This window comes from Lissotriton helveticus, chromosome 6 (assembly GCF_964261635.1).
Source record: "Lissotriton helveticus chromosome 6, aLisHel1.1, whole genome shotgun sequence".
Taxonomy (NCBI): Eukaryota; Metazoa; Chordata; class Amphibia; order Caudata; family Salamandridae; genus Lissotriton; species Lissotriton helveticus.
The window spans coordinates 997,150,157-997,175,912 of record NC_136067.1 but is presented as its reverse complement, the minus strand read 5'-3'; the positions used below and the strand labels follow the sequence as shown (position 1 = coordinate 997,175,912).

Here is a 25,756-nt window from a genome sequence, read left to right as displayed (position 1 = left end):
CAAGAAGCAGGGTTTCCACATGGTCACTCTTTCGGAAATTCTAAGTTGCCTAAACGAGGGAGATTTTATGGCTTCTTTGGACATGGAAGACGCTTACTTCCACATCCCAATTCACCCAAAATATCGAAAGTATCGCAGTTTCACTGTGGCTGGCGCCCATTATCAGTTCAAAGTACTCCCATTTGGCCTCAAATCGGCTCCAAGGATTTTTACGAAGTGCCTAGCCCCGGTGGCGGCAGCACTACACTCTTCAGGGATCCAGGTTTTCCCGTACTTGGACGACTGGCTAGTCAAAGGTCCATCAAAATGCAGAGTACAGAGCGACATAGCAGCGTGTCGCAATCTCTTTGCATCCCTAGGTCTCACTGTGAACGAAAACAAATCTCAATTGCTACCGAGAAGAATCCTGCTTTTCCTAGGGGCTCGTCTGGACACGATACAATGCAAGGCATTCTTGTCTCAAGAAAGGCAGCTCCGTCTACAGACATTTGCCATAAAACTGTCAAAAAGAAAGTCACTTTCTGTTTGCCTTGCTTCACTTCTGGGAATGTGTTCTTCGGCCATAAATCTCATTCCACTGGCACGTCTCAAAATGCGGCCTCTACAGGAGGAGCTACATCTCCAGTGTCAACAACGACCGGTTCCTTCGAGGACATCATCAAAGTCACCTCACGCATGGTAGATGCTCTTCAATGGTGGACACAACTACACAATCTAAAACAAGGACTCACATTCTTGAAAACTCCTCCGGACTTCGTTCTAACGACAGATGCGTCCATGCAGGGCTGGGGAGGTCATCTCCAGGACTTGCAAGGGCAGGGCAAATGGTCCCAGAAATACAAACAATGTCACATCAACAGTCTAGAGTTGAGAGCCATCTTTCTATCCCTACAAGCGCTCCTTCCCAGAATCGCAGGATCTGCAGTCCTGGTCCGAACGGACAATACCACCAGCATGGTTTATGTAAACAAGCAGGGAGGGACAAGGTCAGCTACGCTCTCAAAGGAGGCTCAGGAGTTATGGGAATGGCTGACACTTCACAACATAACTCTCAAGGCTGAACATGTCAAGAGCCTCCACAATACCCTAGCAGACAAACTCAGCAGATCCTTGTCGGATTGCCACGAGTGGGAGCTGGACAACACTCAATTGATAAAGGTGTTTCAGATTTGGGGCCAGCCAACGTTGGACTTGTTTGCGACCCAAGAGAACAAGAAATGCCAGTATTACGCCAGCAGATACCCTCAACAGGGATCGAGAGGGAATGATCTCTCCATGCGATGGTCAGGGATTTATGCCTACGCCTTTCCTCCGATCCCGTTGATTCCACAAGTGTTGCGCAAAATGAGATTGGAGAGCTGCCGTCTCCTCCTAATTGCTCCCAGATGGCCTCGTCAGTATTGGTTGAAGGAGCTCATGCTGCTATCGCAGGAGCCTCCAATCAAACTTCTCCCGGCTCCAACACTACTGTCACGCAACGGGGGTCAGATACTTCACCCCGACCCTCAATCTCTGAAATTGCACGCATGGCTCCTAACTTCTTAGAATTTCAACACCTCCAAATTCCTCAGGATTGCCTGGACATCCTAAAGAAAGCACGAGCCCAGAGCACATTAAAGACTTATTGTCTCAAATGGAAGCGATTCTACTCCTGGTGTACTTCAAATGCTTTACACCCCATTGAAGCTCCAGCAGAAAAAATTCTTCCTTATCTCTTACTTTTGGCTCGTTCTGGTCTTTCTTTCTCTTCGATAAAAGTCCATCTAGCGGCTCTATCCAGGTTCAGGAAGTTGGCTGACATTCCCTCACTATGTTCTTCATCGCTGATAAAACAGTTCATGAGAGGTCTTTTCCGGACTTATCCTCCGGTTAAACCTTCACCACGGGAATGGGAACTCAACACGGTCCTCTCTCAACTGATGAAGCACCTGTTCGAGCCGATTCACAAAGCCGACCTCAAGTACCTGACATGGAAGGTCGCCTTGCTTTTAGCCCTAACTTCTGCCAGAAGAGTGGGAGAAATTCAGGCTGGATTCAAGCAAGTCGGGCTGAAGACGGCTGTAATGCCAGAAACCGGTCCTCAGAAGCTTGTTTCCGGTCCAGGGAAGGCATGGCTTGGCAGTTCGGGCTGGACTGTTCCCATGAGGCACAGGGTCAGACTGATTTGCATATAGCCATGTCTGAACTGGGGTGGCAGAGTGGGATAAAGAACGGTGATGGATTAAACCCAGATCTTTTGACTGGGTGTGAGTGTTTGATTGGTTTGGATGCTCCGTCCATCACCACCCCCTTTTGTACCGCTTTTGGCCGCCATAAGTGTGGCAGGGTATGCTCAGACGTGAGTCCCTTGCTCACTTTGCCACTGGATTCAAGCAAGCCGGGCTGAAGACGGCTGTAATGCCAGAAACCGGTCCTCGGAAGCTTGTTTCCGGTCCAGGGAAGGCATGGCTTGGCAGTTCGGGCTGGACTGTTCCCATGAGGCACAGGGTCAGACTGATTTGCATATAGCCATGTCTGAACTGGGGTGGCAGAGTGGGCTAAAGAACGGTGATGGATTAAACCCAGATCTTTTGACTGGGTGTGAGTGTTTGATTGGTTTGGATGCTCCGTCCATCACCACCCCCTTTTGTACCGCTTTCAATATAAAGAAACCTTTCTTACATTTCTCTCAAGAGTATGTCACTCTTCGAACGAATCCAACTTTCATACCCAAAGTGCCTTCTCAGTTCCATCTAAATGAACCAGTGAAATTGCGAGTTTTCTTCCCAAATCCTTCAACCCCGGCGGAAAGAACACTGCTTTCTTTGGACATTAAACGATGTTTGAAGTTTTATCTTCAAAGAACAAAAAGCTTCAGGAAATCAGATCAGTTATTCGTGACTTATGGCCAAGCTACACTGGGGAAAGCGGTCACTAAAGCCACAATTTCCAGGTGGATAGCCTCCGCGATCCATTTTTGCCACGTCAAATCTCACCGACCATTACAAAGGACTGTCAGGTCTCACTCTACAAGAGCTGTAGCAGCGTCTACAGCATTGTTTGCAGGAGTGACGCTAGAGAATATCTGCCGTGCTGCGACATGGAAGAATGTCCACACGTTTACAAGACATTACTGTCTGCAATCAGCAAATCAACATGATGCGGCAGTTGGTCAAGAGGTCTTATGTCACCTGTTTCCATAAGAACAAATTCAGGTAACCAATGTTTTATTCTTCTTATAATGAGTCTATGCCTTTCAATATTTCTGTAAAGGTTAAAGATGTACATGTATTGCAGATTACTTGCTTCTTTTGTAGTGATATTTCTTTTCCTGTTTAATATTATATGACTGCTCTTTGGCATGTAGTCATGTTTTTCATTAGTAATGTATTTACTTCGCAATTGTTAGTTGTTAAACATGTGTTTATGGGAGTGTATCACAATAAGTCTCCCACTGAAACAGTTCTCTTTCCCGATTCCTGCACCTTTGGTTGATGATGCCGGATTGAGTTTTGATACCTCCTGTGGCATCACTTACCATATGGCCTTTTTAATGCTTATAAATGTAAACGTTTGAAAAGAAAAAAAAAGTATTAAGAATTGCGTATAAGTCAAATCAATTTCTGTTTAATTTGGTTGCAGCTGAAATGAATCATTTCCACAGTAATCGGATTTATGACTATAACAACGTGATCCGTTTGTATCTGGAACAGCAAGTACACTTTTATGAGACGGTAAGAAGAATTCTCTCCTGTTTTTAACAGCATGCAATAACGTAATATCACATTCAGTGTAAAGCTGAGTATATTAGTGTCAGAAATTATTGATACACCCGAAATATGTATAAGAAAACAGATAAGGTATGCCAAACATCCCTTCCTACTCTGATAAATGTTTTTTACTGAAGTATGTTTTATCCAAAGATTGGAAGGTTTTACTTTTGCATTTATTCCAAATGACAGTTTACCCAATCTGCATTAAAGGGAAACGTGGAAATCTTTAATACAAAATGAAGTTGGGATTTATTACAGATTTGTTGAATCACAAATGGTCAGTCGATGGGATTTGCTTGAATCATGAGTTGTAATGTAAAAGCGTTGTTCTAATGTACCACTACATTTCTCCTATTGTTAGGGCAACTCACCATGACCTGAAATAGCCATAAAGTCACTTGATCAAATCAGAATAGATACATTTGATTGTGCTTACAAAGGCCTCAAACTGGATGCCTGTGACCCCCACCAAGATCTGTACCGGCTCAGCAACGTAGTATTTTGTGACAATATTAATACAATATTGTAAGGCTTTGCTCCTATACTTGTGTAAGAGGAGGAGACAAGGTGACAGACCCAATAATGCAACCTTCGCTTGGATCTACATAATTCTGTGGATAGAGGACAGAGTAGCAGCCAAGTAGCTACTAGTGAAGCAGACGACTGCAGTGCAGCAGATACCAATGGCTAAGGGAGGAATAACAAAATGAGTTAATAACTGTATGTAGTGTAATAATGGGGGATTCCATTACTGTCACCCCCAAAAGAGCAATGGCTTAAGTTTAAAATCTGCCAGCACCGAACAGCAAAACTTTCAGAACCTATACAATAGAAAAACTGAGTTTATAGCTAATTTCAATTGACAAGTGTTAAACAAGCCGGAAAACTGGAAAGTCCAGTGGTTTGGTTACCAGAGCAAGTGAGATGGAAAAACATTCCACACCAAGACTAGAAAATGCTTGAAAACTATTTTGCATGACTTGACAAAGTTGACCTTGAGACCCTCACGGGTGAGTAGGGCGCTTAAAAATCCCCTGATTGATTGGGCTTTCTCACCTTGGTTGATCAATATGATCAAAGGACGAACTCACCCAAATGAATACCGTGGTATCTATGTATGTAGCTCCTATGGGAGGATTTTCTGCAGTAGAATTCAAAATTAAAGAATGCAAACATCCCTTAAATTTTTTTTTATAAACTTGATTTCAACTTTTGCAAAACATAAATCAGGTGTGCAATCAAGGAGACATACGGTAGTAAAGCATTATGGTGCAGTGCGAGGGAAAGGTACACCTGCTACCCCCTCAACTGCAGAAATTTAGCAAGCATAATACACATTTATTCCCCTTCATCTGCTTCAGATCCAGTCTGGCTGTCCCCTGATGGTGCTCTCTGAGACCCAGTCTGCAGACAATTGGAAAGTAAATCATGACAAAGTTCCCTCCAGAGTCGTAAATCGTCCTCTAATTTATCAACCGTGCAGCAGCTCTTTGTGTACCTCCTCTGCTAATGTCCATTCGCATACATCTTGTATTCAAGCAGTGACCTCAGGCAGGCGCACCCCCATTCGCACAATAGCTATTCTACTCCTTTCCAAGACTAAAAGTAACTGATGGAGTCTAAATGCTATCTTGTTTTGCTTCCTGGGCTTCCGAATTAAGCCCAACAAGCAAAGTGAAAGTGTCATCTGCACTCGCCCACTCACACCGCTCAACCACCTCCGACCAAAAGCTACTGACTTCAGGGCATTCCCACACCAGGTACATAAAATTGGTGCCTTCCTTGTGGCACCTTAGGCAGGAGTTGGATTTGTCAGGGGCCATGCGATGTAGCCTCTCTGGAGTCATATATGTGCCGTGCATATAATTATAATGAAGTAATCAGAAACGGGCATTGCAGGAGACCATGCGTGTGAGTAAACCCACCACCCTCCAGTCTTTATCCTCCAAAGACTCCTCCAGATCCGCATTCCAGGTGGCAACCGACCCAGTGGAAGGGGACCTGATGTCTTCCCTCATGGCCCTATACAGTAATGAAACCACACTTTTACCCGCACCACAGGTGAGCATGACGGCCAGTGTCTGCGTGAGCTGTGGGATCACTGGGTACATGGGCCATATTTCTTTCAATATGTTAACTAAAGCCACATACTGAATGTATTGTCCCTGCCCCAAATCAAAGACATTACATGCTTGTTCGAACGTAATGAAGCTTTTGCTCGGATTCAGGTCTGCAAGCACATTACAGCCCCCCTCCCGCTATGCCCTAAATGACATATTGGGCTTCACTCTCCTAACTGGCGCGATATCCCACACCGACAACTCATGATGAAACAGAGCATATTTCAAAATTTGCACTGCAAACAATTGCCTACACATGCACAGTCTGTCAGATCACGTATGGCGCTGTGCTGGGAATGCTAGAGCCCTGTAAAAGAATGGACTGCAAGTCTACAATCTGTACTGTATCCCAGAGCAGTCTCTTTTCCCAATTGTCCTCCTCAGTGACCCATTTTGCTGCATGTTGCAGTTGGGTGGCGTAATAATAGAGCTCCATTCGTGATGCCTCAAGTCCACCACACTCATAAGTGCGGTTGAGAGTGGCAAGAGCCACTCTACTACGACAGCCTGCCCAGTACAGACCTATCAAGCTAGAGTTCACCTCCTGAAATATTGGGCTAGTGATGGGATACAGGACATTCTGTAACATGTAGAGACAACGGGGTAACACCACCATCTTGGCTATTGCCATTCTACCCATCGGGGGGAGCAGAAGTGCATTCCAGAAGCCCACAAACCCCTTTAAGGAGTCTCATCAGCTTATTAGCGTTGCGCTACAATATCTGAGGGTCCCCACCGGCCACCTATATGCCCAAGTACCTAATGTGCTCCACTTTCCAATGTAAGCCGACGTTGGGGAGGGAATCCACTGGATCACTTGCCAATCGAGCGAGAGGGAATACCAATGATTTTGCTTTGTTGAGCTGCAAACCTGAGCAACTGCCAAACTCGTCCAAACCTTTAGGAGCTTTGGGACTGACTCCTGTGGAGCAGAGACATAGAACAAGGCGTCATCGGAATATAGAGATATGACATGAGAGGTCCTGCCTACTTTATTCACCCAATAGCTCATGTGCCTGCGCATCCATATTTCCCGTGGCGCCATTGCCAACACAAAGAATAGTGGAGAGAGAGAGTGCATCCCTGACGTGTTCCTCTCTCCAGATGCCACTCGCTCGATCTGCTATGTCCCAAGCGTACCCTTGCGGTGGTAGGAGAATTCGGAATCCGTACCCAACGTCTTAACCGCGGGCCAAAGCCTGCCACCTTAAGCACCTCCAACAAGTATCCCCAGTCTACCGAGTCAAAAGCCTTCTCCAGATCTATAGAGACCAAGGCTAGATCTTCATTTCTACCCCGCACTTCAAGTAGAATGTGTTAAACGCCTAATATTCATGCCTGTGCTGTGGGAGGGTATGAATCTGCATTGCTCTTCGTGCACCATATGCGGGGCTAACCTGGCTGCTAAAACTTCACACAATATTTTTACATTTGAATTTATCATTGACGGGTCGATATGAGATGGGGTCCTGAGCCTTCCCCCCCTTGCTTGAGAAGCATCACAATTTCCCTGTCATGCATTGACAGGGGCAGCGCTTCTTCATATACTTGTAACAACTGCAGCAGAAGCTAGACTGAGTAAGACTGCAGAAAGGCTACCGGGAACCCGTCCGCCCCATGGGCCTTGGTACCGGGCACAGCCAGGAGCGCCTCCTGCATTTCTTTCGCTGTGATCTTAGAGTCTAATTCCTCCACTGCAGAGGGCAAGAGCTGCTGCAGCGCCAACCCCCGACCATGGGAACATATCGTTCTGCCATAACTCCGGGGTCTGCAGTATATACCCTCTGTAAGTCATGCTAGAACACCGAGAGGATCCTGGCCCTACTATACTCAAGTCCGTCCCCCCCCCCCACCCCCCCCCTCGGCCAGCAATACACTAACAGGGGGGGAACGCTCCCTACGAATAAACCAAGCCAGCAGGCAGGCCATCTTATCACCATGTGCGTGTAGTCGTTGGAGTCAGCGAGTCAGGGTATATTTATACAGTCTAGTCCAAAGGTCAGCTATACATTCACGTTGTTTCCTCTCCATCTCACTCACCCAGTGCTTAATTTGAGCAGGTGCTTTCAGGTGCTCAGCACCGGCACTTCTTTCACAGGGCCGGGGCTATGATTTCTGGTCCTGCAGGTTGTGGTCTCAATATTAATTGCCCAATTTTAAATAAAAAGAACCACATACCTTGCATGGTGACGGGCTGGTATATTTCCATAGGCATCTGTTCAGGCAGGCATGATTGTGTATCATCACTTTAGTGATGATGTCGTCACGCCTGTCATGAATCCAAGCAGTCATCATTAACAAATGGCTTGGATTCTATTCCCCATGACTGCTGCACCCTGCCACTGCTTGAGCCTAAACCTCCCATTGAATAATTTTAGTGGGGGCCTGCAGTGCTACTATCCTCAATGTGCTTGATGTGGCAGTGGCCCACCACAACTTGTGTGTGCTATGGAGTCACCTGCAGTTTCCGTGCGCTGCCTCCAAGCATCCTAATTGCTGAGTGTGCTTGAGCCCAGTAGGTGCAACAGCCATACTCACATCTCACAGGCATTGCAGCATTGCGGCTGGGGACAGTGCTTGTGCTGTGGCAGGCAGGGTCACAGCAAGCTGAGCAGTGGATGCCTATGCCGTCGTCATAACTGGACCAAACTAATCACAGGCAGCACTAGCAGTGACATGACCTGATGTGCTCAAGCAGCCTCCTGACCTTCAACAAACCCAGTCAGACTGCACTGGTTAATATGTTCAATAAAAGCATTTTCATTTGGTGTACATTTAGTTTTCGCACTCACCTGTCGGTGTAGGTAAAGAAGTAAAACGCATGTCTTAGGGGACAGACAGCAGAGCATGGTTACATGATAGAGAGTGAGGCAGTGCGGGTGCTGAAAGTTGGGGTATACCAGAGGTATTTGTATTTGTATTTGTGGTGGTATTTATAGAGCGCGACGGTCGCTCCGGAAGGAGCATCTTGGCGCTAACAAAATCCCTGAGGTGGATCACATCCAGTAATTAAGGGGAAGAGGTTAAATGGCGGCTTTGACGTAATCATCCTTGAGGCTGAAGATCCAGGTTTTGAGCAGTTTTCTAAAGGGTTTTTCGTGGGTTATGAATCTCAGGTTTTTGGGCAAGAGATTCCAGGCTTTAGAGGCTAAATGGTGTAAGGTTTTGCCGCCTTTTGTTTTCAGATTAAATTTGGCAGGGAGGATGAGGTTGTCGTGGGAGGAGCGGAGAGATCTAGACGGGTTATAGTGGGGGAAACGTTTGGTGAGGTATCGTGGCCCGGAGCTATTGAAAGCCCGGAAGGCAACCAACAGCATCTTAAAGAAAATTCTTTTGGGAAGGGGCAGCCAGTGCAGAGATTTTAGAGCAGCGGAGATGGACGATTTTCTGGGCAGCTTTAGAACGAGTCGAGCTGCAGTATGGAGGATACTCTGGAGCTTGTTAAGTGTAGACTTTTTGGCTCCAGCCAGGAGACCATTGCAGTAGTCCAAGCGTGAGACAATTAGGGCTATTGTCACCGTTTTTCTGGAGTCAAGAGGTAGAAAGTTGAAGAATTTTTTCAGGGACTTGATGATACCAAAGCAACGGCCCGCTACGGTCATGACGTGGTGGTCGAGGTAGACGAGGTAGAAGTGGGCTGTAGCCTCCTTGGCAGCATTTTCAGCCCCGGCACTTCATTTTTTTTACAAATTAAGCCCTGCACTCACCAAAGTATCAGGCAGGCTCCTTGCATGTATGTCAGCTAAGGCTTTCTCCTCTTCATCCAGCTCTCCTAGTAGTTGTGGCCTTACCCCGCACATCAGGTCCTTGCTAGCCCTGCGTGACACTTCCTTCAAGGCTTCCCACTCAGTGGCCCTACTAGTGGGACCCCCCCAGTTCGTTGACAAATAGTTTGCTACTGTCTTTGATAACGTGTCCTTCCCACAGCATCTTTGAGCAAATCAGGAGGAAATCTCCAGTGCCTCGGTCCCTGTATAAGCGACCCCCACTGTACCACACATCGGGCAGGGGAATGGTCCGATAAAAGCACGCCAGTTGTGCACCTCCAACTTCGGGAAGGCCGGCACTCCATACACCAGGTCTCTAGCCAACCTGCGTTGGGTCCCATGGGTAAACATCCCTTAAAGTTAAAACGATTTTAAACAAAAAGTAAATGTTTACTTCATAAATACACAACAAGAAACCACACCTTTTTTACATTTATACAGATGTGCTTGTTTAACACAGAACATATTTCCATTCTTGAGGACTTTTGACCTTAATAATGATACTAAACTATTGACTTTATCTGGCACCCATTGCTTTTACTGAAATATTTCAGTGCACCACAGACCACTTTCAAATGCACAGTTATAACAATATTATACCATGGTTATTCGTGGATGATCAGGACATATTTATGAGCCAACTCAAGAAGTATGCTATCAGGCTAAGTACAAAGTGACAGTGAAAGTTAAAGTAAGAAGCAACAGTTTCACACAGGGGACTGATTAAGTAGGCAGACACGATCCAAGACTCACCACAATTAATGGCCATTATCTCCGATTTTCAGCTTTGTCTGAATTATTTTATTAGATTTTAAATAATGTGTTTGGTAATTTCTTATTCCAGCTCCACACATTGTTTAATATTATCGTATTTTGTAAATATTTGTTTTATCGATTGCATATATATACATCCAAAATAAACATGAATGATGAGGACCCATCATTATTTCAATTCTCCGTTATAGTTCCAAAATCTGGTGACCAGCTCAGGGCCTAGGTAAATGGGGCACCACCCAACAGAAACGGTTTATTTACTGTTCGTTAACAAAATCCACCTAGTAGTGTAGCACAGCAGAGAGGTACCCCTTAATGATAGATATACAAAAAGAGATACAGGCGTTTCACTCAGTAAAACCGACTCTAATGTCTATCCATTTAAGGTAAAAAAAAAACACTCTACTTGACAGACACCCAGAAAAATGCACGTCTGTATGCATCTGAAGTCTACAGACACAAATAGAACATCGTTATGTAATCTACGGAAAACAAACCATGGTGAAGCGCAGAATTAAATGTTACAGGCTATTGCAGAATACCCATCGAGAACTACAAAACAAATAAATACCTGGTGAGTGCATGGACTGTAGATGGGCAGCCAGATAAAGACCAATCTGTAAGGCTCAGGCAGGAAGGCTCTTTAAGAAATGAGGCATGGATTTTGACGATGTCACTCAGCCACTCACTTCCTCAGTCATTGCACCAAATGTGAAGCAACTCTTTTCAGAAACCTTGCAAAGCTGAAGTGATTAACAAAAAAGTGCACATCCAGCTGGGTAAAAACTGAGATTCAGAAAAAGTTACAGAAGCCATATACATGGCCAACATTGCCCGGACAGACTACAAAATGTTTTTAAAGCATATAGACACTACACTTGAAAGAATATGCTAAATGAAAAACTGCTATATACAACTAAGCTTGGGAACACCCACATGTGTTTTCAAAGCAGTAGAGTATTATTGCATCTTATTGCCCTAAAAAGACAGTGTGAGACCTCAACTACAGAGGATGTGGAATTGCTCCTGATGGGTAGCCTTAAGATGAAGAGGTATTTTCAATCTGGACTTCACCTATGTTTATCCGTGACTGGAGAGATAGCAACACGGTTCGCTTGTTTCCAGTTATCAGATTGTCTCCTGCCATGAAGCTGTGCTGTCCCTTAGTGGTAAACAGTGGCAATGATAGTAGGAAGGCAGAGCAAACATGTTTACGTTGGAAGAAAATAACTGTTATGGTAGGGTCTCCCATCATTTGTGAAGAGAATCTGACTTAGACAAATGAAGCAGTCACCTAGATTCTATATTGATCACACAACCAGGGTTTTATTTGAGGTGTTAAAGTACAGATTGTGTGCGCTGCAGTCGACTCTCTCTTGTCTGTATCCCCTGTTGAGGGACTATGTACATCTTCCATTATTCTGTACTCTCTTTTAAACTTAAAGAGTGAGTGGACAGGGGAGGGATAAACTACTAGGGAGGTGAAGATGTTTTCCAAAGCGTGAGGATGGTGGGAGGACCAATGTGTAAACCTGCAGTGCCCTAAGAGTGACATGACCATTGTGAATTCAGGTTCATTCAAACGACATTGTACTGTCTCTGTGAAAGGGGGTAACTCTGTCAAGAACAGAACTTGCAACAAGGACACGCACAAACAACTGATTTTTACTGTATCAATTGTTAAAGGCCCAAGCCGCAGGCAGACCATTCTCATTGGGAGTGGACCCACCCAATACCAGCCATGCCACACCAACAAGGGAAAGGGCTTTCAACAACCAGTATAGCCTAAGGAGAAATGACAAAGGCTTCTAGAACTTCCCAGTCATTAAGAGTAGCATGTTCTAAATTAGAAAGGGACAAATACCTTTTTGGTAACAGTGCAGTTTAGAAGATGTCTTTACATAACGAACGTTAAATTATTGAAGCAGGGGATGTGGACCAGTCATTCTTGGCCCTGTCCACTCCATTGTCTTCAGTGGAGCTCCCAAAATTCTATCGTTTTAAAGGAAATTATATCAAGATACAAGTCTTTTAAGTGTAATCAGCCAGTCTCACAAAATGTTGCATGAAGGTAGCAGGGCGAGATCAGCTGTTTAAGATGAGCATATCGAGAGAGAAAAGCCAGTGGAGTAACTGCCAGTAATTTTTGCTTTTCTAAAGTCTCTTGGACACCGGTAGGACCCATTTTTACTTCATCTCAATTTATCAATGCTTGTCTTATCACGATCACATAGACCTAATTGTCAGTGAAGCACAGACAAAAGAAGAGACCAACTATTTTTGGGCGAGAAGACATTCTGAGTGTAATTCCCAGTTTAGGCTGGCTGCTGCTTACTGATGAGATACTAGGCAACACAAATAAAAGCTTGGTTAGCTTCAAGATCTGCAGTGACCAATTAACAGTTAAAATTACTTCTGAAACAAAAGATAAAGTTGAGATTTGTTATGTTCAGACCTACTTCAATTGTGGACAATATCTAGACACTAAACTTACCATAATGACCGATTAAATACCCAAAATCCTTTTAAAAAATACTTCAAATCCAGTGCACTTAATCAAATGATTTGGAGTCAGACCACAATTGTTATGTCTGCTGAAACTATTCTTAGATTACTGTTAAACATTTAATGTAACTTTCTGCTTTTTTTAGATAAAATATTAAAGCAATCATTCAGAGAAAACAGTTTGCACACAATTAAAGAGACAACCATGTTATGCTTTTCCATGAGTAATAATTTTATTGTAAATAGGGCATTAGATTTATGTCGCATGTGGATATAAAACAAAAAAATGTGAAGGAAAAAAGAAATTGTATCACTCCTATGAGCGCACTGTCCCCCTAAATTTTATACTTCAAAAACTCGCCCACTGGTTGGGTGGATGGGGAATTGTGTTAACCTCCGTTTCATGAGGAAACGTGTCCCAGCAACAAAGTACAAATTAGCATATCAAAATACAGTCAAATAAGAAAATACTGGCCATATGTGTTTGTGTGTGTGTGTATATATATATATATATATAACAACAATGACTTATACAACCAGTCAAACCTCACATTTTCAGCATATTTCAGTCCATTCATTCATACTCATTAAAACATAAAAAAAATACTTTAATTTTTTCAAAATAAATTGACTCGTATACTGGATTACACAAATGTGGTTCCTTAACATGGTTCATATATATATATTCTGTTTACATCAAATTTTTAAGTCCCTAAAGTACAATCATTGTATACAATCAAATATTAGTCCATTCTGTGAATATTGTTCATATGGCTATATTTTTTTATTCAGTCCTTTAAGCATGAGTTGGGGAGAGCGATACAGAGAACGTCGGTGGGGGGGGCAACATTGAGTGCAAGGGAGGGGAAAAGAAATACAGAGGATATGGGTGGGGCAAATGTGTGAGGAAGATGGAAGCAACGGGAGGTTGGGTGGGAAGTAGAAGCAACAGGCGAGAGAAAAGAAGGGTGAGGGTTTGGGGCTGGAGTAATGGGCAAGAATGCAACTTGGAGCGGTGGGGGGGAGAAGCTTGCAGGTGATAAAAAAAGAGGATGAAGTACACCAGGGCGAAGGCAACATGTAAGGGGCTGTGAGAGGCACATGAGCGACAGAGAGCAGCAGGTAGAGAGAAGTACACCAGGGACACAACTTGGAAACGTGTGTACTCTCTTGAAGTGCCTAATCCAATTTTTTTTAAGTAGAGCTTGAAAAGCAAGCACTGGAAGCAAAGAAGATAGTCAATCAACATAGATGGTAAAGAATGCTCCGTGGGAGGGGCAAACCCAAGATTGTCAAGCTGGGACATGAGTAAAAAGCAGGTTAATGACAGTGACAGAACAGAATGAACTGTCGAAAGTGAGCGGCTTCTTGCTGAAACCTGTAGTGATGTGCCTATTTTCATAGTTTGAATTCATATAGCGCTTCATACCGACTTTAGCCAATGCGCTGTAAATAACTGATGTTAATATTACTTAATGTGTGGTATTGAAATTACCGGGCGCGGAATGCGAGAAGGGCGAGTCTTGCCGGTATTCGAACTCATGATTTTTAAATTAATGCGTTTGTTTTCGGCAGTTGTTCAACTCACTGAGCCATTCGACCAGTCAACCATTCAAATTATTCTACACAAACTGATTATTGGGTCTTTCGTGGAATACAGGGGCAAGGTAGAAAGTGTAAAAATAAGACTGGCTGGCTCTTTTCCAACTCTACCAGCCTTCGGAAGGCGTCAGCTTGTCAGGAAGTTTTCGAATTTGACAACAGACTAGTTAGCTCCAGGTGAAGAGATGAATTTATCAGAAATATACATTTCCGACAATGTACTCCGAATGTGCGAGGCTCTCCCCAGGAAGCGGACGGAAAGTAATGCAGACATATTTGTGCAGTGAGGCAATGTTCAAATCCGAGGCAGACGTTCCTCACTCCAGGCGATTCACTGGACCCGCCTTTGCACAAAACCAGCACCTACGGACCGATTAAATGAAATGGCACACGTATTGGTTGAATGTGGTGCACTGTCAGACTGCGCGCACTTTGTCGGAATGGCACGGGGTGGAACCAACTGCACGTGCATTGTCAGTATGGCACAGAGTGAAAGTGACTGTGCATGCATTGTCAATATGGCATTGTGTGCAACTAACTGCACGTGCATTGTCAGAATAGCCCCGGAATTGAACCGACTGCACCTCGATTGTCAGGATGGCACAGGGTGGAAGAAACCAACTGCACGCGCATTGTTAGTATAGCACTGGGTTGGAACCAATGGCACGTGGATTTTCAGGATGGCACAGGGTGGAAGAAACCAACTGTACGCGCATTGTTAGTATAGCACTGGGATGGAACTGATTGCACGTGGATTGTCAGGATGCCACATGGTAGAGCCAACTGCGCGTGCATTGTAAGTATGGCACCGGGGTGCAACTGACTGCACGAACATTGTCAGGATGGAATCAACTGCACGTGCATTGTCAGGATGTTCCATGGTGGAACCAACTGCACATGTATTGTCAGTATGGCTCGGAGTGAAACTGGCTGCATGTGCATTGTCAGGATGGCACAGAGTGGAACCAACTGCACGTGGAGCATCAAGATGACACCGGGGGGCAATTGCCTGCACATATGTTGTCATGCCAGCAGCGTGGTGCAATTGCCTGCACGTATGTTCTCATGCTGTCAGCATGGTGCAATCGACGGCAAATATACTGACAGAACGGCAATTGGCTGTAACTGCATTGGCGATCAACAGACTGCACATGTACTACCAGGATAGTAACAAGATGCACTTGGCAGCATGCATATTGTCAGGGGCATGAGCTGGGTGCAGTTGGCTGCACATGTGTTGCCAGGGCGGCACCACAGTAATAGTGTCTAAATGTACATTATGTCATCAGGGCGCCATTGACTGCACGTATATAATGTCAGGACGGCATCAGGGTACAGTTGCATACACGTATATGATCAGATTGGCATCAAGAAAATGTTGACTGCATACACATTATCAAGAGGGCATCAGGATACTATTGACTGCATACACAGTGCCAGCCTGGCACTGTGGAGATATTCACAGCACATACCTTCACTGTAAGAGTTACTCTCAGAAGTGTATAGGCCACTGTTCTGCACTGCATGCACTTCCCCATTCAGCTGCTGCTTTGCTCTGCGTGCAGCTCTGTGCCAAGTACTGGCTCCGTACACACTTTCCAGTGAAATAGAGGGAACAATTTGGACAGTGGGTGTGAATTTTCTCACTACGGCGGACCCCGCACCCCAGCAGGTGGAAGGCCCAACGCACCCCAATAAAGTGGGTCTTTTATTAGCCAACCCGTGGCCCATGTGCCTGGCTTGAAGTAGGGCCCCTGCTGGCACCCTTACTAAATGCTTTCGAGTTCTGCTGATCTCTGTGATGACATATCATACACGAGAACCACACCGGTACTTTGATTTATGAATGTTTTTATTTATGATGCGTGGCTCTGACACCATCCTAAATGTAGTCAAGACCAGCAACGGCGAAATATCCACCCAAAACAAGTCTTATCTTACCAAGAGCCATAAGAATGGATTCTGTGTGCAATCAAACACGATCCCATAAAACATTAAAGACTGCCACATGCAGCCGGTTCGTATTACGTGTGAGCGGTAGTCTATAGACATGCAGTTTAGAGACCCTTTTACTCAGTTTCTGTCTGTCTCTTTCTCTAAAACACCAGTTAGTGACAGGTGTGGCTGATGGTTACAGGCGTGTTTAAATGGAAAAAAGTAGTCAGCCATAGAAATGGGACTGCAATGTACCTCGAGTGTGGGGACCATAGTGGAAAACCTGCCTACTACAGAGATACTAGAGTATAAGGGCTATATTGGAACAAGCACTGGCTGCGCGGCCGTGAAAGTCACACGGTCGCGCAAGTGAAACTGATCGCGATCAAGCGCAGCGACAGAGGAAAGCGGTTTGTGCGGGCGCGTGTGCGTACGAAAGTTAAAGAGCTCAGCAAAAGCACGTGCTTGTGCGCGTTCTAGAAAGCTGGTCGCTGCTTTAGGAGCACTTCCCAAAACAGCTACTAAGTGTATCTCCGAGCAGCGCATGCGCGCTAACTCAGCAAGACCTAAAAAGACTTGCCTTTCTGAATGAAGTTTTTGATTGTATACTAAATTTTCTGCAACTACTTTATTTCCTGAAATATGGCCAGGTGTCACACTCTAAAGGGACATTTGAAATAGGCTTGGGCGTTTAAAAAAATATTAAATGAGTGGTCTGTATTATGTACGCGAATTAGGCAACCGGCGTATACCTGTGTGTTTCCTTTCCTTTGCATAGTTGTCACAGGAGGCACATGGAGGCAGGGAGCATATTAGTGACAGCAGCTAGAGCTGTAGATGACATACTGCTGGTGGTGTAACACATTTCTCAGATACATTTATTGTTTCATTGGCACCCTAAGTGGTATTGTTCGTTTTCCCTGTATTTATTTGAACACCTGGGGTAACTTGTGGCTTTATTCGTGAAGCTTTTTGAAACTCTTTAAGCTTCGGCAGGAGCGACTCGTGATGGGGAAAAGAGGCGGTGCGGGAGAGGGGGGGAATGAGAGACCACTGAGACAAATAGATTTTTTTTAAAGAACTTACCTGCGCCCTCCTTGATCACGTTGCTCTCTTCTGCTGACCTCTCCTTTCCATTGCCAGTCAGGCTCAGGCTCCCAGTCTGCCCTTCCGCCAGTCCTGAAGTTGCTATTATCATGAGAACTAGGCTTCAGGATTCGCCTGAGCCCAATTGGTTTGCACTCCAGGGCAGACTGAAAGCCTATTACTGTTCTTTCCAACCCCAGCAATGCAGCTGGGGTTAGAGAGAGCGTCATTGCACATCTAGGTTTAGCCAGCCTGAGACGGCCAGCCAAACCCACATGTGCAGTGAAGGCAGTGCACAGCAATTCTCCCCTCCGCCGCCCTCCCCCCCCCTCCCCCCAACCATTCACCACCCTGTCCCTGTGAGAAATTAGCCTGGCATATGATGTCCACTAGTTCTAGTGGGCACCTTGCACCGGTCTAATCGACCCTTATTGATAGTGGTTGTAAATTCAACCTTATAGAAAGCTATCCTAGGGGTAGCAATGGCGAGCAGTCTTCAGGCTAAGACTTCAGAGAGCGAATTAAGCTAGTTGTTTTACCAATTATAATCCCTTGAGTACCAAATGAAAGCACACCACACAAGGTATATATCAAATATATATGTATTTATTCTAAACACAACCCCTCTGCACTCTTTATGAGGTCAGAGGTAAAAGTACTATACAAGTTACTTAGCATACGATAAGTTGCACAGTATACGTTTTGCCCTAGGGGCCTCCAAACCATATACTAAAATAGTGGTATAAGAACCACGTGAGAAATAAAAAGCAGGCCTGGGGCCTGTGGAATCGCTGGGGCTACCCTAAACAACCAAAGGTTAGGATGTAGGAGGCCCACAGGAGACATGTGCAGTGTCTAAAACACAGCCGCGGGTTACCATTGACTTTCTATGGGAAACAAACAAGTTACAAATTTACAATTTAAGGACACTTCTAAATGAACTACGATAGAACCCTTTTAGACTTAGTCACTAGGAGGGCAAATACCCTCGAGGCTACCAGAGTACTTGTGTTACCTCACCCATGGAAGCCGGGTGCATAGGTCTCTTTTGGTGTCTGGTTTCATCGTCGTTTTCAATGGAGGTCTGCCAAGAAGTGCTGCAGGCGACCAGAGGAGAAGTGTCCGGGTGGATCCAAGGGTGTATCGAAGATCTGAAGAACCTGAAAGCAGAGGAGACAGAGTCTGGGCCACTTGCCAGTGACCAGGGCGGCGATAGAAAGATGTCACCAGATGTCTGGTGATTTCAGGTGAAAAGGTGAAGTTTGTCTCTTCAGCCACGAGGACCATGAGGCGTCGACGACGACCAGGAGCTGGATTCGAGCTGTCCCACGAAGGATCTAGTTGACTGCGGTGTCGGTATCCAGATTGGACCCAACAAGCCTTGGCAAATGCAACCCACACAGGATGTCGAGATGGGCTTGCAGGGAAGTTGGAGCAAGCCTAGAGCAACCAGGAAAGTAAGTTGAAATAAAGGATTGTCTTCTTGGGGGCTCACTAGCCAACGGACTAGGGACCGCCAAGACGCGTTGAGCGGAAATGCACAAAGCGAGCCCACGGGCCACTCATGGAGTGTGGAGCTCTGAGCTTCGGTGCAAAAGGTGCTTGGGTCTGGGGCTTCAAGCACTCCAATGCACAACTTCGGGATACCTTGTGAAGTCGATGCAGGTAGCAAAATGCACGGTGTCCAGGAGTTCCGGTCCCACGTCTCTCGTGTCCGCCACGGGTCTCAGCTTTGCTGTGAGCGAAGGTCGGGGTCAGAGATGTCTTGAAGTCTGTGTCCTGTGTCGCAGATTCTTCGGGATCTGGCGGGAGCCTTGAAAATGCAGACCGGCAAAGATGCTGTCGGTGCCTGTTTGAACAGGGTGGTCACTTCTTGACCACAAGGGAGATGTCTTCCGTCTTCCAGTCGAAATGGAATGTCGAAGGTCCAGGATATATGTTCCAGAGTTTCGTCGAGGGTAATCTATAAAGTCTTAGGGACTGGGGTTCTATACTTGTAGTAAGTTTAGGGGTTGGACTAACTCTAAGGTCCCTCCTATGAGCGGACCTGGGGTGGGGTGGTTACACCCCTTCCCCTTAGTCCAGTTTCGTGCCAGAGCTGGGGCTGGGTGCCCCAGCAACCAGTTTTAACTGGGAAATGCATGGAGCACCTAGTGTGCCCCAGGCAGTGTCTGGAAAGTATTCACTGAATGCAGCCCCCCCTGCCCCAATACACAAAGAGCCTGTCTGGGGAGGTGCCAGCACCTCCCCTTCCTCCCCTGCCGGAGTTTCGTTCAGCAGCAGGAGGGCAGACTCGTGTCTGTGTCAGCAGCATCCATTTTGTGATGCCGAGGCTCTGTTTAACTTTAACCGGGTAAACCAGTAACACATGTCTTCTCCCTCTAGAAGGGTGGAATGCTACCCCCACCGCCAGAACTGGCGGGGGGGCGGGGGTAGTATTCCAAAGTGTTTGACACCTTACACGACATGTTTTGATAAAGTCAAACCAAAGTTAGTATTAACCGCGAGGATTATAATGCACTTATGAGTATATGGTTTGGCTATATCATAGAACAGCTATAAGGAGATGGTTCCGAATGCTGCAGAGGGGCTCAGCTCATGCTAAGGCACCCTCTCACATAAAACCAAGCACTCTGCCTCCAGGATTGTCAAGGCCTGCCATAATAGTGACTTGTAGGTGTATATGTGTCTATATGTATATATAGATATAGGTATACTGTATCTAAGTAAGGGGTGATTCCAACACCTTATCCAGGCTGTGTGAACAGACCTGTGGTGTCAGTTTGGAAGGCAAACCAGGGGTGGCACAATACATGCTGCAGCCCCTGGTAGGCCTCTGGGGTCCCTATGCCCTGGGTACCTAGGGTACACTATACAGGGGCTCACAAGGGTGACCCAGTAACCATTCTGGTATGTACCTAAAGTACATGGTATCAATTCAGAGAGAGAACAGCTGGGCTGTGGGCCTGATTAGCAGGTCCACAGCCACACTAAAGTCGAAAAACCAGAGAATCACAGCAAAAAGTGGGGTTTACCATAGGAAGCAGACCCTACTCTCCTACAGTCCCCATCTCCAAGCCTCGGCACAAGGAATAGTAAAGCGTGTTTTAGACCCGTTGTAATCTCGTTTTATTTGTCAACCTTTTAAAAGTGCTGAAAGGGGGTGCCACGCTCCTCTGCCATAGTGGAGGAGACGCCGCGGAGCTTCGGCATGCGGAAGAGCTCTTTGCGAGCTTAAGGTACCAATCCTCTATTCCAGAGTACCGACCAGTGGAAATATGCTTTCAGGGTGGGAATCGGTAGGTAGCCAATCAAATATAATACTTGTGTAGGAATAGGGTTTGTGTACAGAAATCAAAGAAAAATAAATGTACAAATAGATGTGCGTCAACTTTACACATGCTTCAAATGTTGCAGCCACATGTAAGTAAAGCCCTTCACAAACAGATTTCCGACTTCAATTGTAGGGCTTTGTTAATTTAGGAGACAAGTGAATGACATTTGCTCTACTAATTGCATTCAAACATTTCCTATATCCCTTTAAATTGATTTAATCGTATACTGTTAAATCTCATGGTTATTTGGAAAATGTATTCTCAGGTGATACAACTTGTTGCTTTAGAATGACCATTCTAACTTGTTTTTTTTTTTCAGATTGCTGAAAAGCTGAGGCAGGCACTCGGCCGCTTTCCGTTGATGTAGAAAATGACGAAGCTCTACCCTAAAAAGACCTTGAAAGTGCTTCTTGCTAATGTGGAAAGACAAGAGAAAGCTGTATTTGTCCTCAAACGTTTCAAAATGAAAACCTGTAACAAAACAAAAAAAATCGAAAAAATATGCTTATAAAAATGCAGCTGGTTATCAGATTTATTTTTGTATGCTGTCCTACGTGTGCCTTTAACCCCATGCAATGACCCGAGTCAGCATTGTCTCCTTTCTTTTTCGTCACCAGGGCCACCATGTACTGATTGTTCTGCAAAAAAAAATCAAAAAGTGCAATACTGATTTTTTTATACAATTTCCTAATAATGACTTTTATGTATCATTTTAAGAACAAGACTGAAAAAATTGAGGTATGACGTTTCAAATGACATGAAAAAACTAAGGCTTTCCAATATTTTCCATTTCAGTTCCATATGCTCGCCTTACAATCACGAGCAGCAACTGGCTTTTCTCTCTTGTAGGCCAAGTTACTGTCCTTCATGTGGTTGGTCTGTTTACTTAATTGCAAAGAACATATGTGATCTCATAGTTTACAGGTTTTAAAGAAAAATTGTAAACTAATGGCAGCTTGTTAGAAAATTGGGAGTTTTCAGAATGCGTGATGCATGATTTATCTTCTTCCCCTTAATTCTTCTGGTGCCCTTCTGTGGTATGTCTTGGACAATGCGTACTTTCAAACAACCTGCTTGTCTGTAAAGAAACATGATCTATTTTAACTCCACACAGGTTTTTCCTAAAAGAATTTCTTAACCTCAAATGCTTGAGCCATATGATTTTTCAATCAAGAGCAATTTAATGAATTCTTAACATGCACAGAGGTGGAAGAATTGTAGTGGAGTTTATATTCTAAAATACCAGCATTTGTTTCAGAATACAACCTGCATAGATAGTTGCCATTTTGGAAATTAAATTTGATGTTGCCCTGCCAGACGACAACATACTACAAAGTATACTTGCCAAACGCAAAACTCTGGTGTGAATAACATTTTGTATAGTTGCAATTGCCTTTATATATCTTTGCCAAGATGCTGTCCATACCAAATATAAACAGTGCCTTAAAATAACAATTTTTTTTATAGAGTCCATCAACCCTTTTCAGTTGGCGTGGATGGGCATTAAGAGTTTCATATACTCACTGCTACTCAAAACCTGTATATCAAGCTATATTCATTTCCCGAATTGGGATGTATAGTACAGCACTTCTACCACTCAGGCTACGATTGCTTTCTTCCTAAACTTGTATTCAGGTCAGTTTTGCTAAAAGGATTCCTAGAAATAGCTCTTCAAACGGACTGGTGTAGGTTTAAGAATCTGTGCCTATGAATTTAAACTGTTGAGCTTTTATAAAAATGAATTGTCTCAATTTACGCAGTGGAAAGAATATATTTGGGTATATTTTTTATATTGAGATTGAATGAGAGATTTTCCTCCAAAGGATCCAGTAGCTTTCTAAATGCATCTGCGGTTGTTATTCTATCCCTGATAAACTTTGATAATGGGAAGTAAAAGTGTGTCTTTGTTAGTAGAGAACTTGAACACAAAATCTTCAGCCCTCGATTAGAGATTTAGCTACCAGCAATAACGAATTGCTCAGACTTCCATAGAATTAATTACAGTAGTAACGTTTTAGGAAATACCCTGTAATGCACAAGTTATGACATACCTTAAGCTTCTAAATCTAAATAGATCTGAGGGTTTATTCGATCCCTAAAAGATTTTGGCTAAGGGAAGTAGAAGTGGGCCTTTGTTAGTAGATGACCGGAGTTCAAATCTTCAGTCCTCAATCAAAAATGTTGTCCCCAGTAATGAAATGTCTTACAGACTTTAATAGTATAAAGTACAGTGGTACAATTTTTAGAGAAATATGATACAAATGATGACAGATTTTTTTCTGATTTAGTAAAGAAATTAGAGTGACCATGTGTTATTGTTGCCCCAACTTTGACAGTGCAAGCAGGATCACCACTTAATTTAAAGTAATACAATCTATTCATCAATGAAGATAGTTTTCATGGTTTTGGTGGTGGACCACAAGTCTAAGCAGCTCTGTGGTTGTCCTTATTAGCACACTTTTTAACTCATCTCTAAACTTCTCCTCCATTTAAGAGGATATCGTAATTGTAGATTAAGAAAACGCACTGTATGAAAAATGATAAGCATAGACGATCAATAAAATGTCAACACTTGCAACAGGAACATAACTTTAGTACTGGGGTAAACCAAATGAAATCTGAAAACCAGGCTGGAGGAAGCAGCCAAAACAGTACAAATAGAGTATAAAATCAAAGTTTTAATATTTAAAAATCTTGGACTCTGCACCACTTGGACATCAGTGCAAAGTTGCTATCACAATTCAAACTAACCCCTGTCCATTTCATAAACATTTACGTGGGCCTGCAAGAATCTTTGCTTACCTTGGGAAGATAAGGGAGCTATTGATATATCCAGAAAGCAAACACCTTTGAAAATGCCAAATCGCTCACTTCCAAAGCACAGGATAGCCACAGCAGTATTTAATCAGCAGCAAAAGCCAGAAAAAAAATCAAATGGAATTATTACGTTGTCCTCTTCATTTACACATGAGGCTTTTATCTTCCCCTCATGTGTTGTTTCTCGATTTTCCCCTTACATTTTTGGTTTATGGCTTGTGTTGATTTTTAAAGAAAGTTGCCAGTGATTCCTGTTTATATTAACCAAGGCTATTTGGATTTGCCTTATCAGCCTTTAGCTTAAATGCTGCAATTGTTGTGCTGCACCCCACCAGTCCCTATCAGCCATTTTACGTAATAATTTACAGTTACCTTTGGGTTGCGTGATAATGTATTTTAGATATATCCGCAGCGCTCTTAATGTTAAGACTATGCACACACTTGAGCTATCCCAATCATCCAACTTTGAGCGCCCATTAGATTTGAGCATCCTGAAACGTCTAAATTGTGGTTTGACGTTGATATTCTTCAATACTTACTTCACATAAATGAGGCCCAGTTTAATGTGGAGCCTTCAGTAAAGGTGTATTCCGTCAGTGATATCCAATCATTTATGTACTTTATTTATCATGTGGCGAGAGGAGGCCTTACCTGCCACTACAGCCTTAGGTCACACCTTGGTATTCTGTGAGAATAGAAACATGAACTGTAGTTCTCTATACAGGTTATTATAATCAGGGCTAATTACTGGTATAGTAACCAAGATGTCATATGGATCATAGAATACTTAAAACAATTATTTAGAAAGTACTTGCAATTATTAAAAAAAAATAATACCAGGCTATAAAGTGAATCTGAAGCTGCCCCTTTTAAGACGGCATCCTTCTCCAGCCACAAGCCCTCACTTCTCTTTGAGAAACCTTGCTCTTCACTGGTGTAGCTGAGTCTGGGTGGATTTGCCTTCACTGATAAGGCTTTCCATGATGGAAATTAATAATTGCACTTGATAACTAATAGAACTGGACACCAGCGGAAAAATCAAAGTATGCATTAACTGGGCACCTTCTTAACTGCAACTTCTCGGAACTGGAAATACTTGTTATTCAAGTCAAGTCCAAATATCTTTATTCGGCCAATACATAGGACTGTAAAAATACAAAATAATTACATTTAGCATTTGTATCCTTGAATCTTTATTATCTTTATCAGTACCACAGTATTTGATGAAAGTCTATTGGTGGTATTCTTTGGTAGCCTAAATTGGCCTTTATGTACGGAGTCCTGTGCTTCTTGGAAGCTGCCTATTCACGTTTTGATGAGTGCACAATCATTTCAAACATACTTGCTTACATTTCTGCATATGTTTAGGTTTGTGTAAAGTAATACATAAAAGACCACCCAAAATTTAAGCTAAGCAAAGATTGTTCAAAGAGGGTGTAGTATTAGCAAAAGCCCAGGTGTAAGCACCACCCCATTCAAATAGAAATGTAATACCACATTACAGATAAAAGAAGGACTACGTAACACACTCGTTTTGGCGGATAATTATATACAACCTTTTAAACAAAACAGTCTGGACTTAACACACCAATTTCGAAGAATTATACTTTATCTTTCACTTATGCACAGATTTAAAAGAAGGGCACTTCAGTTTGTTGAAATCTACATTTACTTTATAAACAGGATCACTTGCACATTGTGAAAACACATTGCGAGAACCTCCTAATAAGCATTCACATTTCATTACAAGAATTATGAAAAATAAGGCTGGTGGAAAAATTTATATACACAAATAACCAAAACATAAACATGCAAAGCTATAATTGACGGCCTGATTTTGCAAGATTGGTATGATACCACTTCCTTTCGGTATCTCAACGGATCCTATACCTTTTGTATGTACAAAATGCAGAATTGTTTTCACCCAAAGATGCTATATATTCTTATGCAAGGTCTTATTGCTTCCTTCAATAGATGCATACAGTCTGAAGGTACAATAAAGTGCTTATTCTGCAGGGCCTCGGGTGCCAAGCTGCCTATTTCAGCAATGTTAGTTTGGCAAA

General features: G+C 43.7%; 1 protein-coding gene across 2 annotated transcripts in view; it reads left to right on the top strand.

Moving 5' to 3' along the window:
* The window catches only part of SNX9 (sorting nexin 9), an 884,063-nt gene extending 861,291 nt beyond the window's left edge, over window positions 1-22,772 (top strand). For both annotated transcript variants that reach the window (XM_078648636.1, XM_078648635.1), the window contains 2 exons: window positions 3,622-3,713; window positions 21,196-22,772. In XM_078648636.1, the coding sequence (XP_078504762.1) occupies window positions 3,622-3,713; window positions 21,196-21,243 (140 nt within the window). In that variant the 3' untranslated portion in view covers window positions 21,244-22,772. The remainder of the gene's footprint in view (window positions 1-3,621; window positions 3,714-21,195) is intronic.
* Window positions 22,773-25,756: the final 2,984 nt, after the last annotated feature.